We start from the raw sequence: 17,633 nt of genomic DNA on the forward strand, positions 1-17,633 counted from the left end.
TGATCAACATGACCCGTCGATCGATCCATGTCGAAGTCACTGACATGACCTAATGTGGCGCGACGACCAGCTGACTGATGAGAAGCAGTAGGCCCATGCCGTTCTGGAAACAAATGATCTGTATCTCTCAGGACCTGGGATAAGTTGAGGGTGTTCGAAAACCCCAACAGACTAAACTAACCTTCTGCTGGGATAACCATCTGTAGTCTATATGGTTTAGCTGCCTGAGGTGGTTGTAGTTCTGATATGTACGGTTGTTCCTAAACCTACGCCGGCCATTGCTGTTGTTGCTCATATACCGGAAACTGCTACTCTCCATAGGCCGGCATCTGGAACTGCTGGGCATGTGATGGATCCTGAAAATGCTGATCATACCCTGGCATCTGGAACGGATGCTCATATGCCGGAACCTGAAAGTCGTGCTCATATGCTGGAACCTAGATAATAATTAGCAATAACTAATAAAAGTTAATGAACCTTATTAATAATATTTATTAATAACAATATAAATAATAATAATTAACATCGATAATAAACCTTAATGATATTTGAGGAGGATTCTGCTCCTGAGGTCCAGCTGGTTCTTCTTGTTGTTCTTGTGGTTCATTCATGTTAGCCTCACCACCTGCAACTCTATCTGACAGTCGCAAGTGATGCCCATATTGCTGTATGTACCAGTCGTAGTACACCTGGAGAGGATGAAAGTTGACAATCTTCTCCCCTATCCGTAGTGTGTTATAGCGGGAAGATATCTACAAGGTAACCCACTGCATGTTCCTCGCTCCCCAGTCATGGTTCTATGGACCTGTCAACCGCCTGCAATGATAATGACCAAGGTCGAATGCCGGGCCTGGTGGAAGATTTTACAGACCGAACTCTCATCTAACTCGATCTGTTGGGTGCCACTCTACACACTCAAATGACAATAATGGCGACTGTATGGAACACACCACCAAATGGACAGCGAGGCCATTTGAAACCCCCACTCCCATATGCGGCCGCCATATAAACTGCACATAAGTACCCACGGGGCTGATAAGTAAAATTATCATTCTAAATACGCAGCTTAAGATAAATTGTTGAAACTTACATCGTCGACTCCCATGTCATCAAGTCCTCGCCTAAAATGCAGAGTAGGCTTCCGTATGTATCTTGTATACCGGCGCCAATTACTCCACCTAAACAAAATTAAAGCAATTGCAATAAGAACAACAACAACAACAATAATAATATTAATAATAGGGAAACTCTCAAGGACCAGCAAATATATCAATATGTAACCATCATTCAGCCAGCATGCGTTTTTATACTAGGACTGTGTAACGCGCTATCACAAACGGGTTTCTCTCACGCGCTATCACAAAAGGCTTTCTCTCACGCTCCTCTCCAAGGAACTAGCCGGAGAGCACCGCAAGCCAGATACGCTCTTCTACGATCGCAGTTTCGTACAAAGCTTGAAGCTTCACCTTTTACTCTTGGATAAAATTTTCTTCTTTGTCGCTCATTCCTTCTCAGCTGTAGAACAACTCAGAATTTCACTCTCTCTCTCCATGTCAATGATGGAATCAGTGTTAGAAGAACAGAATATTGAAGTAAGCAATTTCTCCCTCTTCTAATTTCATGATTTTTGTAATGATTTTCATAGTGCATCAATGAACACAATGATGATTATGATTATGAATTTCTGAGCTCGCAAAGCATGCTGTTTTTCTTTTTCATAATAGAGTTTAAATTGAATCTACAGAATCCAAAATATACCTTATTCGCTTTTGATTTTCATAATGCAACAATCCACAATTAACGCAAACCAACTGTTTGATGAAATGACTAAGACAGAAAATATAAACAATGTTAGTGTTTCTTGTTTGTTATTTCTGAGTAATGAATAATGGTTTTAGAAGAATGCCCTGCTACCATAAAACACTCTTGATCCATCTTTTTTCTTCTTACTATTATTACTAACATCATCAATTTCTGATATGATGTTGTTATTATTGCTGCTTTCATGATTCTGAATCACATCACCACAATCTTTATCTTTTCTTTCAGATTTGTCAATTTCCATAGGTAGCTTCATTCTTGCTAAGGACTCTGTGAATTGTTTGCATGCTTCTCATATACATATCCACTATTTCCATGTAAAACTTTCAGATATGTGCAAATTCTCCACCCAAAACTCTATTCAAAGGCGTTCCTCTTCTTTACCCTAAGAATGCACGTAATTAAGCCCTATTAGAGTACATAGTAGTAAAGCCCTAACCATTAATAGTTAATACCTTAAATAACATTACCTCACAATATTGAAAGGAAAATAGATAATAAGACAAGATGCATGCTCAATGAAACTGATCTAACCTTAGCTGCTAAGAACTTAAAGTAGAAGTAGAATCATCAAATTTGTAATTGTTCTATAACAGTAAACATGTTCTATGATTTTCTTGGGGTTGGAGGTACATAATTTCCAAGGGTTAGGAAAGTGAGGCTAAGCTAGTTAATAGGTAGTATTGTGTTTTATGTAGTTGTTTTGTTTTGGTTGGGTTTGTGATGCATTCAAATGCGGTCTGTTATTGTAGGGTCTTGTTTTGCATTCTCTTTTGTACAGTTAGTTCCATAAAAGTCTAAAAGTAACTAAAGTAAAAAAGTGCAATCAATAGAGGAATGAACAAACAAATATTTGAAGAGATATATATATAGAGAGAGAGAAGGAAAGAGATTAATATTGTATGAACATTAAACAGGGGATTATCTTTGTAATTTTGCACACATGAATCAGACATTTTGCACCTACTTTAATCAGATTTTGTACATTTTACTCAGCACAGTTTGCATCCAATGTAATTATTTTTTGCACATATGAATCAGACAGTTTGCACCCACTTTAATGAAATTTTGCACACATGGCTTAACATAGTTTGCACCTACTTTAATCAGATTTTGATTTACTATCTGATGTATGCTAACTTTTTTACAGGATGTGCCCAAGGTTGGCATGTGTTTTGGAACCATTGAAGATGCAAATCAATTTTATCAGAATTATGCCAAGCGCATTGGTTTTGTTACTAAGATAAGGTTTACCCGAAGAGTTGGTAAAGATAAGGTTCCTAAGAATCAAATGATCACTTGCAATAGGGAGGGGAAACGCAAGTCTAGAGTTTCACCAATAGAAAAGACCAACCCTAGAAACAACTACAATTGCCCCGCAAGGATTTCTATTAGGTTGAATAAGGAGGGTCTTTGGATTATATCGAAGGTGTGTTTGGATCATTCACATCCTTGTGATCCAGAGATGGCAAAACTGTTGACACATAATAGAGAGATGACTATGCACATGTGTCGAGTCATTGAGAGGAATGATGAAGCAGGTGTGAGACCAAGCAAAACATATCAAGTATTGGTGGGTGCAGCGGGGGGTTTTTCTAAGATAAACTTAATGGAAAAAGATGTTAGGAACTATCTCAGCAGAAAGGTACGCAATGTTACGGAAGAAATGGATGCTAGGGAGATGTTGAAGTATTTTACACGGATGAAGGATATGAACTCTTATTTTTATTTTGATGTTGAACTTGATCAAAACAAGCGTCTCAAAACTATATTTTGGGCTGATGCTCGAAGTAGAGCAGCATATGAGTACTTCGGTGATGTAGTTTCGTTTGATACTACTTATAAAACCAATTGTTACGATATGCCATTTGGTTCCTTTGTGGGGGTTAATCACCATGGTAACTCGGTGCTTCTTGGGTGTGGTTTGTTGACTAAGGAAAATTCAGGCTCGTTTACTTGGTTATTTAATGTTTGGCTTACATGTATGCATGGAAAGGCTCCTAAAGGCATTATAACAGACCAATGCCTCGGAATACAAGCTGAAATTGAGAATGTGATGCCAGAGACACGTCATAGGTTATGCATTTGGCACATTACGAAAAAGATTTCAGAAAAATTCAAAAGACACAAGAGATATGAAGAGTTACAAAGTGATTTAAATAATATTGTTTGGGAGTCTATTTCAGAAGATGATTTTCAAAATCAATGGGAAGATTTTCTGATTGAATATGGTCTAGAAGATAACAAGTGGCTATCAGGTACTTCTCTAAACATGAATTTTTATATTTTGCACATAGGAATTAGCATATTAGTATTTAAAAAGTATCAAGTGGCTATCATATTCTATTTGCTAGAATTCTAACATGTGTTTGAATATGACAATTTTCTTATTCTAATATTTTTTAAGCTTCATTGCATTATTAACATGTTTATGACAACATTTGCATCCACTTTTGTTAAGTTTGCTTACAATTTTTTTTATGTATATTTGTTTACTATGATACATAGATATCTATGAAGAAAGACATCGATGGGTTCCAATTTTTCTTAACAACTTTTTTTGGGCTGGTATGAGATCCACACAACGAAGTGAGAGTATGCATTCATATTTTGACAAATTTATAAATAACAAGAGCTTGTTGATTCAATTTGTCAAACAATATGACAATTGTCTTGGATGGAAAGAGCAACAAGAAAGGGAGACTGATGTTGAAGACTATAAATCAATAATACCTTGTGCCACTAATTCCTTAATAGAGAAGCAATTTCAAGGTGCATATACTAATGCAAAGTTTAAGGAAGTACAAAAGCAATTTAGAAAGAAAGCAAATTGTATTTTGCACCTTATGAAAGTAGTTTCTACATCTAAAGTCTATTCTATTTTGGAGGATGTATCTACTTCTAAAGAGAGGGTTTATGAAGTTAACTACAATGCGGAAACGAAGGATATTACATGCATGTGTCAAATGTTTGAATCAAGAGGCATATTATGCCGTCATAGCTTGGTTGTCCTAGGGCATGAACGCGTGAGAGAAATTCCAAGAAGATATATTTTGGACCGTTGGAGCAAACTTGTGAAGCGAAGACACAGTGATATTAAGAGCAGCCATGATCCAAGTTTGTTGGATCCAAAAACAAAGAGGTTTGATGATTTATGCTCCCATTCAAACAGTGTTGCTCAATTTGCATCCCAAACAAAGGAAACAAGTGATATCTTACATCGTTATCTTGATATGGCTATGGCGGAGTGCCAAAAGCATGTTGCTAACTCATCATCTAATGCCAATGAGTTAGATAATTTGCTTACATTAGAAGATGGTGGTAAAGATGCACTGTCCATTTTTGTAGGAGGCTGTATAATAAGCATTCAAGATATTAAAAGCCCTCCTTATGTGTCCACTAAGGGTCGTCCAACAAATAGGCTAGGATCTGAAAAAGACAAGATGATAAAAAAGAAGACCGAGGCAAAGAAGAGAAAAAGTGAGATAACCGAAAAAGAGGTAAAACATTATTTTATTTTTGTTACCCATGCTGTTTTTTTACAATAAATAGACTTTAGATGTAGAAACTACTTCCTTAAGGTATATATAAAGGTTAATCAGTTGTACTTTACAGCCATGCTGTTATTACTTAGTACTTACACTTGAGTGATAGATTTTTCTATTGTATATAAAGGATAATCAACATATTGGAGATAGTCAAAGTCTCCCTTTCAACGAACAGGTTCATCCAATAGTTTGTGATTTTTGTGATTTATAAACATATGAATTTTATACATGTGATCTAATATATTTGTTTTTTCTTTTAAATTGTTTCAGCTTCAAGATGCTAACTACAATGTTAATGAGGGATTTGAATCTGATTCAATGGGAGGATCAATGGGAGGATTCATGTCCTTATTGAACTCAATCCATTCATACCAATTCTCAAATGTCGATTGATAGCAAAATAATGTCGAACCAAAAGAATTTTATTTCGCAATACATTAAAGAGTTCAATTAGCTGATGATTCATGAGACAATTATTATTTTGGACAAGAAATAATAAAATTGATTAGTTTCAAACTCCAATACAGCACCTTGCTGCTCCTGTTATTCTATTTATCAGTAATAATAATTAATGTGTTTATATAACTATATTAACTAGTACCAAATTTATAGCTTGCTAACTTACCCAATTAAAACAAGTACCAGTTACAATAATAATAATAATAATTATATATTAAGAACGAGTTTTTACTTAATAAGGTGTGCAAAACTTATTATTATTTTCAAATCAAATGAAAGAGTTTAATTTTTTAGTTATTATTTTCAAATGAAAGTTTAATTTTTTTACTTAATTTTAACATTTGTTATATAAAAATAAAAACTATCATGTGTGCAAACTGTCTCATTTATGTGTGTGCAAATTACACTTAAGACGGGTGCAAATTGTGCTTCATAAGGTGTGCAAAATCTCATTAAGACGGGTGCAAATTATACTTAAGACGGGTGCAAATTGTGCTTCATAAGGTGCGCAAAATCTCATTAAGACGGGCGCAAATTGTGTTCCTAAGGTGTGCAAAATTTCAATAAGACGGGTGCAAATTGTGCTTCATAAGGTGTACAAAATTCCGTTAAAATGAATGCAAACTGTCTGATTTATGTGTGCAAAATCTTATTATAATAGGTGCAAATTAAACTTATTTATAGATATAAAATTAGTTTGTAATATAACCCCACTCATGCTTTCTGATATGAGAATGAGATCATGGGACATAACAACTACTCCAATTTATATATAAGATCATATAGGATTCATACATAGCTCAAAAAGGAATTATTCATTCATTGAAAACTGAAAAGTCTCTCTTGTGTTTGCTTACATTACATGCTACAGTCTAACTTTCTTTCCTAAAAGAAGCAACACACAATGAAAAATGTGCAAAGTAGCATGCACTTGGTTCTCGCAACTGATGCCAAAGCCAAGGCTCAAATGGACTCCTGAACTTCCCCAAAGATTCATCGAGGCAATTAATCAGCTTGGAGGTTCAGAAAGTAAGTGCATACTATATAGTAAAAACTACAAAACAATACCTTTCTACAAAACAAGTATATCTAATGATCCCTTGAACTCTGTTATATACAAAACAAGTATATCCAATAACCCCTAAAAAGAGATGGTAACTCTAAGTCTTAAATTTCAGTTTTTGCGCTTCTTAACGAGAGCTTTCTTTCTAAAGCCCTTCCCAGCCGAACCAAGGCATTGGATCATCAATTCATCAGTATTACATACTATGTAAGGACTTGATTGAGCTGGAGTTGGCTTTACCACTCTATATTTCTCTGATTTGTTTATAACATCCTTAAGAAGGGCATTTGAAGGTGATGTAAGCATTTGGATGACCAATTGCTTCCTTAGATTAACGCACTCAAACTGCAATAACAATGTTCACAAAGATCATAAATTATAAAAAAACATGAACATCAAAAGCAAAAATAAAAACTATACAAAAAAACATTTACTTCTTCCCATTCTGGCATGTTGGACACATTAATCTCGATACTACTAGGATTCCACATTTCTACCCATTTTATTACAAACAATCCGCAATCATAGCTGAAAAAACAATTGAATTAGAATTCGGTTAGTCTTATCATGTACATTTATATTATTTATAATATAACATAATTAATATTATGCTTACTTATTTGATTGTCTAAGGAGATTCAAATAAATTGGGATCGGATCATTCTTTGGTAGCTCATAGTTTGGCACAGCTATCGAGACCATTTGTTGAATCAATTTGCTCTAGAAAAAGGTTCATTGTTAATAAATAAAACTATTAAACCACATAATATAATATCATGTGAGCAAAATGAAATTATACCGCATATATGTCTAACTGCACCCTATCTCCTTTGGCCTCTTTATACAAGGAATCCAAGACAAAAAGTCTCTTTTCATAGATGTCATAAGCATATAGCCACCAGTGATAGTCATAGCAGCACGGCACCAATAACTGCATTATATCATATTTTCTTATTAGAAGTGAAAGTCTTGACCAACAAATCGATTTATAATTTAACAAAGTAATGATGAAATTGTCCAAAACCATAAGTACCAAAGGATACAGAAATACTTCTCATGATTATGGTCAGCAGATTTAAATGAGGCAAAAGGAGGCATCACTAACTTTAATGTATAAACAAAGAGAAGCTCCAATGCCCATATATCAAGTATAGATTCAAAAACAGAGGATAGCATTAAGTAATATATTCATGTCTATAACTTTATATGGCCAATTATTGTTATTAGTCCAAAAACAGAGGATAGCATTCAAATAAAAAAAATTAACACAAGGTAACAGTGACAGGGTATGTGGATAGAAACAGGGTTCTGAAGAAAGTGCAGAGCACAGGGAATAGACACACCCAGAATTAAATAAAGGTAAATATTTTGGGTCTAGTACTATAATCTTTAAGGGATTCAACTATGGTAGAGAAGTTTCAACTATGACATGGAAGGAATGAAATTAATCCACAAATAGCATGACACCGACAAAATAAATACATAGCAAATATAGCTCTGGCACAAACAAAAAAATTAACACAATACATAGAGAATAGTTTTAGTTTTACTCACCATCTATGTTTTGGAATTTCCTTTTGCTCAAAGAAGCTGTCACCATTCTTTCCAAAATCATCGGGAAGAAGTACATAACTTTTTTTCTTTCTTTTGACCAAGTGTCCCCAATGTGAGAACATCTCTCCCTATATATAAAGAAATAGTTAGATTATAAAGTTTAAACTCTCCAATTATAAAACTGAAAAAGTAGTTTGTAACTTTCTATACACACCAAAACAAAAGCATTTATGCAGTAGACATCAAAGCTAGGTGGCCTTAATTTGTTGAAAAAAAGACCATATAATTCAGAACCTGCATTTTACAATCTAATGTTAGTTCCAAAACACAATACACATAAAAATATATAAAAAAAACAAAAACATGTCACAGTCAAGAAATCTAACCATATTGTTTATCTGATGTCTTGGCAACATTGACATGATATCCTCCCTAACAAGCATTGCTCTAGGTATATCTTTCAAGATGCACAAAGTCTCATCCTTGTTCAACCTATCGTCTGTTGCCCAAAAGTATATCTTATCCTTATCTACTTCTGTTAACTTATTGTCCTCTATCACCTTTTCTTCTTCCCCTATTTTGTTTTTCTCATCTATCACCTTTTTTTCTTCCCCTATTTTGTTTTTCTCATCTATCATTAGGGAGAATGATGGAATTGATGGTCCCACAGGTTCTTTTGTCTTCTTGATTGGAGAAGGTGTATATATATCACAGTCTTCTATTTCTAAGAATGTTTGGACTGCACTTTGTACAATTTCTCTCCATTCAGGTTTTATTGCATCATCTAAAGCATAAAACAGAACATATACACAAAAATTATATTAACGAATGCACACAAAAATGAGATTTAAAATAGAGAGAAAGTGGAATCTAAATAATAGGAATGTGAGTGCAAACTATGATTCATGTGTGCAAAATATCAATAAGGTGGGTGCAGAACATCAAATTCATGTGTGCAAAAATTCATTAAAGCGGGTGCAAACTTGCTGATTCATGTGTGCAAAAATTCGTTAAAACAGGTGCAAACTTGCTGATTCATGTGTGCAAAATATCAATAAGGTGGGTGCAGAACATCAAATTCATGTGTGCAAAAATTCGTTAAAGCGGGTGTAAACTTGCTGATTCATGTGTGCAAAAATTCGTTAAAGCGGGTGCAAACTTGCTGATTTATGTGTGCAAAATATCAATAAGGTGGGTGCAGAACATCAAATTCATGTGTGCAAAAATTCGTTAAAGCGGGTGCAAACTTGCTGATTCATGTGTGTAAAAATTCGTTAAAGCGGGTGCAATTTATCAAATTCATGTGTGCAAAAATTTGTTACATAGGGTGCAAACTTGCTGATTCACGTGTGCAAAAATTTGTTAAAGCGGGTGCAAAACATCAAATTCATGTGTGCAAAAATTCATTACATAGGGTGCAAGCTTGCTGATTCATGTGTGCAAAATTACATAACAAAAATCTCATATATATTCAAATAATACATAATACAAAACAACAAACACTAAGAACTATAATTTATACCCATATTGCTAGGCGATCGCATTGGCGATCTCATTGGCGTTCTCATGTTGTTTTCATCTTTTTTGTCTTCCCTATTAAATCAATAAAAACAATAATTAAAGATTTGTAGAACAATAAATAAAAAAAATCATAACTATAAAAAAGCACACACTATTTTTACCTTGTTTTGACCTCCTTCTCCTCATCTTGCTTTGCATCACTATAAAGAAGAATACACTATATTTTACTTTACATTCTCTTTTATTACAAAAGATAAATCAAAACTAATTTTTACCTTTCTTTATCTTTTTGCTCATCTGATACATTATCATCTTCCCTTGACATTTTGTTATCATTATTTTGTTCATCAAATCTATAAACAAGAAATTTAATTAGGAATAAAGAGTGTTTGTAATACACATAGGCTTCAATCCTTTCATTTATAACATTCCAAAACTTTATTTTTTTTACCTTTCTTTCTTTTCCTTCATTGTGTTATCTTTATTAAGCTCCTTCGCCCCCCTTTTCTTAGCCAAATTAGTTGGTGCTCTTGTGTTCTTTGCAAATTTAGCATCAACACCACCTTGCTTAACTAAAAGGGTAACAATACCCTACAATAATAGTCACACAGATTATATTATACACTCATCATATTATGCAAAACAGAAAAAAAAAATCCAGAAAAAGTTCAGTTCACTAGAAATTAATATTTAGCTTATAATGCTTTCCATTTGCCAACGGAAAAGAGTTGTAGCATAACTAGCATTCCATGAATTAAAAATTGAAAATAAAAAACAGAGATCACATATTAAATCCAGTTTAGTTTCAACTTTGTTATTTACCATTGTAATTGTATTCTCTGCAGTTTGCACCAAACTTGCCACTATTTTTCTTTTATCACACTGCATTCAATCTTTAGAGCAAATAACTACACACTATTTCACTAATAAGCACACCACAAAACAACACAATTATACTCACTAATCCACATCTGCACTCAACAACCTTGGAATGTCATTTTACTAACTTCTAAAACACGACATGCAAATATAAGACTTAGAATAAAATTGAGGCACTATCATAACTATAACTATGCCATTTGAGCATTCTATATAGATAGCAGGATTTCAAGAATTAAGAATTCAGCACAGTTGTATGTATCTCAAACAACACACACATCACACATCACACAAGAACACATAAAGAATCAAACCTAATTAATATATTTCCTATTGGATAAACAAAACGTAGCTGATAACTAGAAGTGAAAAGAATTCAACTTAGAAATGTGCATTAAGGGGTTCATCAATTTAAAAAAAAAAAAAGCGAATTAACAAGATAAAATAAATAAAACAAACCGTTGGCCTTTGCTTTGATGACTCATGTGTCAACTTCTTTGCAAGTTTTTCTTTATCCTAATAAGCAATCCATGGTGGTGGAGGCCCCATATAATTTTCCTTATCTCCGAATGTGTCTTTGTGGTAATAGATAATCTACAAGCAAAATAATAAATGTAATGATTATCATCAAAAAAGAAATCAAAAAAGGAAAAAAGGATAAGTACATTAGACTGATTACCATCAAAACATAAAGACAACCATCAATACTTAATGTATTTTTTTCCTTAAATTTTTGAACCCCTTTCATAAGCTCATCATGCACAAATCTCGCCCAATTGTATCTTGTGATATTCTCTACATCAACAATGGCATGTAAGTGCTTTGGGGATGTGACAGCGCTACTTGTTGGTGCCAAAAATGAGCTAATAATGAATATTGTAAATGCTCTCCTAAAATAATCTCTCCCTTTGGATGTTGAAACATTACATTCTCTTGAATGTAATACTTCTTGTAACCATGGGTTTGTCACAGACTTGAACGGGGCAACTAATCTTTTTTGCTCTAAAGTCCAATCTTCTTCTTTTGGAAAACTTTTACCAATTGAAGGTAATCCTAGAGCTAACCCAATTTTGTCTGTTGTCACATCGATATCCCCCACCACTAATTCCAGTTTGCTTGTTGTTGTGTTATATGCTTTAGCAAGTGCGAGGAATAACCGCCTATCAATTTTCCAATCTTGAATAGCCTTCATGGATGAGAATCCCATTTTATCAACTTCAAGCTTTTGCTCTTTTGTAAGAGAATTTATCGTTGTGAAAACCGAAACGGGAGAACAACGACATTCTATCACTTTCTGCAAACATAAAGTAAAAAATCTTATTAAACTGGGTGCAAACTATGCTAAGTGATATGTGGAAAATTTTATTAAACTGGGTGCAAACTGTGCAAGTAAGGTGTGCAAAACTTGACTAAAGTGGGTGCAAATTGTAAAATTGATGTGTGCAAAATCCAATTAAAGTGGGTGCAAACTGTCCAAAAAATGTGTGCAAAAAACATTATATTGGTGTGCAAACTATGCTGAATAAGGTGTACAAATTCTCATTAAAGTGGGTGCAAACTATCTTATTCATGTGTGCAAAATTTCATTCAAATGGATGCAAAGTGTCCTGAGTAAAGTGTGCAAAATCTCCTTTTAAATTGGTTCATAACCGAGATTCTAGTTCTTCAAGAGTTTTCTGCTGCATTTTCCTTCTAGTTCCTGTTTCAGATTTCTTTGTAGTTGTACTTCTTCGCGGAATCTTAGTATCTAGATCTTTTTCCATTTTCAAATAATCACTGCATATTAATAAGAAACATACTATTAACAAAGCTAGTAATAAGAATATGAGACTACGAAATCAAGAAGAATAGCTATATTAATAAAGTAAGTACAATTTTCTTAAAATTTTGATAACCTTTTCAAAAACATGAAATTGTAAATATCCCACACACATGCGCCTAAATTTGATTGGATGTCACAGTGTGGACACAGCAAAGAACAGTGGCATGCATCAATAAAGAAATTATACAAATAAAAATTGTAAATAAAAATTGAAGTCCTCAGTGCCCAGTGAAGTGAACACAATACACATACTATTCCTCTTTTCATTCTAATAAATAAGGACTGGTATTGGTATTATTTTTAGACTTTTAGTGTTAGTGTCATATCATGTATTGTGTATGCTTGAGTACTTTGGCTGAATCATGAATAACTTCCGAATGATCTTTGATGATATACTACTTCAGTTGCTAGTTATGCAATTTTTTTTGTTCCTTGGTTTTTTCTGTGTGCGTAACCAAGAAGAAGAAGAAGAACAAATTAAACTTAGAAGGCCCACTTCTTGTCCAAAAAACTCCACTTCTAAGAACTCAAAAAGTCTAAAAACAAGAAAAAGCAAACTCAATTTATATTCATGTATGAAGAAAGCTAATAATGAGATCAGCAAAGAATGTTGTTTAATATAAAAGTTAGTAATCAATTATGCAGTAGCTATTATCAAAGCTCTACCACAACAAAGCTGTATTAACAAATGAGATAATAATTTAATGAATTTTTTTAAAGATTTATAAATTAAAAGTTCCAGCAATATTACTATTATGATTCATCCACATTCAATGTCATATGTTTAACCTTTGACACTCCAGAAGAAGAGAAGAGTTATTATAGAGTTGCTGCGGTAATTTCTCAAACAGGTGGTGGGCAATCTACTCATGAAAATGGTGTTGCTGCGTCTTATCATGTTAAACTTCAGCTTCAATTTCCAAAGCTCTACCACAACAAACCTCTACTAACAACTGAGATAATAACTTAATGATGAATCAAAATCAAAATCAAAATCAAAATCAAAATCAAAATCAAAAGAAATTTTATTATAGAGTACTTAAAGATTTTTCATGAATAGACAGGAAACATTGAGTAATATTTTTGGGTGTTTATTATGAATTTCTGGTTGCATGTTTTGAATGGATACAAAATGATGGACAGCAAGAAGGTAAGAGTTGAAGAAAGTAATAAATGAACAAAAATCAAAACTCATTAACCTTCACATTAATCTTGAAGAAGCATCACGCATTACTAGAAACGAAGGAGAATGGATAGAGAGCTGAGAGGTGCTGTTGCAGAGAGTAATGCCGCTGCTATTGGAGACGCTACTTGAGATGAACAGCGAGGTCAAGAATGCTGATTCGTGGCGTGCTCCAGCGTTGAGAGCAACAAAGATGGCGCGCAAGAGTGTAGAGGAGAGACTGTAAAATTTTGGGGGAGAAGAAGAGAGCGTGGTAAAGGAGCGTGAATACACACTCTCTTTATGGGTTTGGGCTTTATTTTGTGTGAGGTATAAAATTACTATTGCTGGTTGTTTGCTAGCCCAAAAGTGAGAAAACTGCTGGCCCCCTAGCGGTGCTCTTAATAATAACAACAATAATAACAACAACAACAATAATAATAATAATAATAACAGTTAAAAAGAATACCATTGCGCAAGTAGAACCCCAACATCGACGAGCTGATCGCAGGGAATAAGTGCCAGAAACAGCTTACACTCACACGCCCAGACAAATAGTAGTATCAGTGGCTCATCCATCTCTTTAGAGTTGAATCGGGATGCATGACACAACGATTTGTATAAATGTGCCAGTCTAGCTGCCCCCAACTGTATACTAAAATCTGGTGGAAATCTTGAAGTAGAGGCAGAAACTTCGAGTTCAATGAAGTGGTCGACTTATCCGGAAACACAACCGCTCCGAGCACGCAGAAAATGTGAGCTCGGACGTACCGCTCAACAGACTCCTGCGTGTCACACGGCTCGGTGTCTTTACACCGCCAAACCCATGCCAGATTAACCTTACTCAATACGTGATCTTGCGGACCGGGCTCCCGACCGAAACAAGCGATGCAGTTCTCCACCAAAAACTGGTGACTGCTGTCTGATCTACTCGTAATGTGCTCCCCATTAACCGGGAGGCCAAGAATATATGTCACATCTTCCAGCGTCACCGTCACTTCACCGACTGGAAGATGAAATGTGTGGGTTTCCGGCCTCCATTGTTCAACTAAGGCACTTAGGAGTGCCGAATGGCCTCTCATTTCTCCTACTCGCGAAACGTGTTGAAACCCAGTAAGTGCTAGTGACGCTGCACCTACTTCGTTAAAGGTCTCTGGCGGATCTAGTTTTCTGGGCAACAAATTTCTAATAGCCTGCAAAAAGAAATATAATAATTATAATAATCACAACAACGTTACTCATGATAGTAATTGTTAGAGTTTAGTACGAATTTGGTCCCTAAGGTAGGGGCTGAAATTTTTTTTCGTCCCCCGCCTTTATTTTGCTACAAAATGGTCCCGAATGTTTAACTTAGTTTTAAAATCATTTTTCGGACGAAAATATCCTTCTCCCTTCTTCCCCAAAAATCAACTAGAAAGCAAAAGCAGATGCAGAGGCAGAAGGAGAAATAGAAGCAGAAGTAGGAAGCAGAAACAACAACAGCAACAATGGTAAATCAACAATGGTGAACAACAATGATGAATCAACAACAACAATAACAATAAAACAACAACAACAATGGTGAATGGTGAATCAACAAGGTGAATCAACAACAGCAACAACAAAAGCAAAAAAGAAGCAGAAGTAGAAGCATAAAGAAGAAGCAAAAAACAAAAATAGAAAGTAGAAGCAACAACATTTAAACACCAATCTGCTAGCATCGGCAAGGAGCATCGACGACCGTCCAACCTCGCGGATCTGCTGGTGTCGAGTCACTCCAGCGGCGGCGACAGGACAGGGCTCGATGGCGACTGACGATGACGGCGGCTCGCAAACGACGACGGCGGTTCAGCACCTTCGTTCCTCTCTTCTCTCCCTCTCTGCTTCTCTTCCTCTTTCCCTCTGCTCTTTCCTCTCTGGCTGTTTGTGCGAGTGAGATCTGGAACCTTTTCCCTCTCCCGTTAGTGTGACCAAACGATGAGGAGCGGCAGCGACAGTGGCGGCGGCGGCGACGAGGAGCAACGACGCTTTCCCTCCCCTTCCCTTGGGAAAGCCCCCTTCCCTTGGAAACCCCCCCACCCCACGAAGCCCCTCCGCACAAAGCGTGATCCCCCTCTTCCTCCTTAATCAGTTTATTTTTTTTCTTTTTATTTTTGATTTTTTAATTAGGGGCATTTTCAAAATAAAAATAAAAAATTTGGTAAAAAAGACGATTTTAAAACTAAGTTAAACCTTCGGGACCATTTTGTAGTAAAAAAAAGGCCTAGGACGAAAAAAAATTTTCAACCCCTACCTTAGAGACCAAAATCATACTTAACTCTAATTATTATAACAAGGTTACTAATAATACTAATAACAATAATAATAACAATATAATAATAATGATATAATAATAATAATAATTAATAACAATGCAAATAATAATAATAATGATAATAATAATAATAATGATAATAATAATAATAATGACGTTACTCATGATAACAATAATAATAATAAAAAAATTATTAAACACTATCTTCTTTATTTTAATTAGTATTGTATTATTATTATCATAACAGTTAATAATAATTTATTAAGAATTAATAAAAAATTGTTAAACATTATTTTTTATTTTAATTTATTACACAGAAATGTTAATCACATGAAAATTAATACTAACTTATTAAAAATTAATAAAAAATTTCTAAACAATATGTATTATTATAATTTATTACAGAGTACGGTTATTATCATAAAAATTGATAATAATTTTTAAAAAATAATACAAAAAATATAAAATAGTATTATTTATTATTAGAAAATAATAATAATAATAATTTATTATTATTGTCCTCTACAGTATTTTACAAAATTAACAATATAGTAATCATCATAACATTTTTTTCCTCGAGATTTAATAATAATAATAATAATAATAATAATAATAATAATAATAATTAGTTAAAACACAAATACATAAAATATAAATAAATATATTTATTTATTAATCATAAAATTAAAAAAAATCTTACCCATTGAGAATGATCTAGATATTCAATAATGTATTTTTTTGGTTTGGTAAAATCCTAAATTATTTTTTCTTCCTTCATCGTATACTTCTTCTTCTCCCACACTTTCTTCTTCAGTTTTTTCACTCTTGCTTCCTCACTCTCGTTTCACTCTTCTTCAGTAAAGTTGTTTCACTCTTGCTTCCCCTATCTGCGTTTTGGTTTTGGCTTTTATAAACTAGATTCACCACCCTCCATGACACGTATCACGCATGCAGCTAGGGAGGCTACCAAACGCAACCTGCGCTTTGCCCTGCACGGTTGACAAACACAACCTACGTTTTGGCTTCTCCAATACTGGTCAACAACTGCTCCTATCTGCATGCAGGGGACACCGGGGCATGTTTCGTAACTTGGTTGCCTGCCCTGCCAATCGCAGGCTGCATTTTGCAGCATGCTAAACTTTCTTGGTCTTCGTCCCACCCAAAACGTAGCCTGTATTTTGTGGTTTTTGACAATAGCAGCTCCACATTTGTGCATAACACGCCATGCATTCATTTGTCAGCATTTCACCATTTTTTATCTATTTTTTTAATCTATTTCTCCATTTTTTTTCAAAAGCTGCTTGGGTTTTGTATAGAAAAGATTATTTTAATCGAGAGCCTTGCCTATAAATACGAAACTCAGTTCATCCAAACTTGTACCTCAGTTCTACTCCCATTCCTCTTTCTTGCATATATTTCATAGTTGTGAGGTTTTTTGGAAATTAATTGTGTCAAAAAAGTTGGGTTAGGTGAAGTTGAGGTTATGGAAGGTATTGCAAATTTGCGAGTGT

General features: G+C 34.4%; 2 protein-coding genes across 2 annotated transcripts; one reads left to right on the plus strand and one right to left on the minus strand.

Annotated features, from left to right (window-relative positions):
• The first annotated feature begins 2,853 nt into the window (after window positions 1–2,853).
• Window positions 2,854–5,762, plus strand: LOC107620859 (protein FAR-RED IMPAIRED RESPONSE 1-like). Its single transcript, XM_016322961.1, has 5 exons — window positions 2,854–2,865; window positions 2,972–4,079; window positions 4,330–5,321; window positions 5,497–5,556; window positions 5,640–5,762. The coding sequence occupies exons 1-5, from the start codon at window positions 2,854–2,856 to the stop codon at window positions 5,760–5,762; spliced, it is 2,295 nt and encodes a 764-aa protein (XP_016178447.1).
• A 1,240-nt stretch (window positions 5,763–7,002) lies between these two features.
• On the minus strand, window positions 7,003–7,593 carry LOC148581668 (uncharacterized). The gene is made up of 3 exons (XM_088501464.1): window positions 7,508–7,593; window positions 7,326–7,419; window positions 7,003–7,236 (listed from the first exon to the last, which is right to left on the minus strand). The coding sequence occupies exons 1-3, from the start codon at window positions 7,591–7,593 to the stop codon at window positions 7,003–7,005; spliced, it is 414 nt and encodes a 137-aa protein (XP_088357590.1).
• Between the last annotated feature and the right edge of the window lie 10,040 nt (window positions 7,594–17,633).

The sequence above is a fragment of the Arachis ipaensis genome, chromosome B10 (genome assembly GCF_059453495.1).
Source record: "Arachis ipaensis isolate K30076 ecotype BB chromosome B10, ASM5945349v1, whole genome shotgun sequence".
NCBI classification, from domain to species: Eukaryota; Viridiplantae; Streptophyta; class Magnoliopsida; order Fabales; family Fabaceae; genus Arachis; species Arachis ipaensis.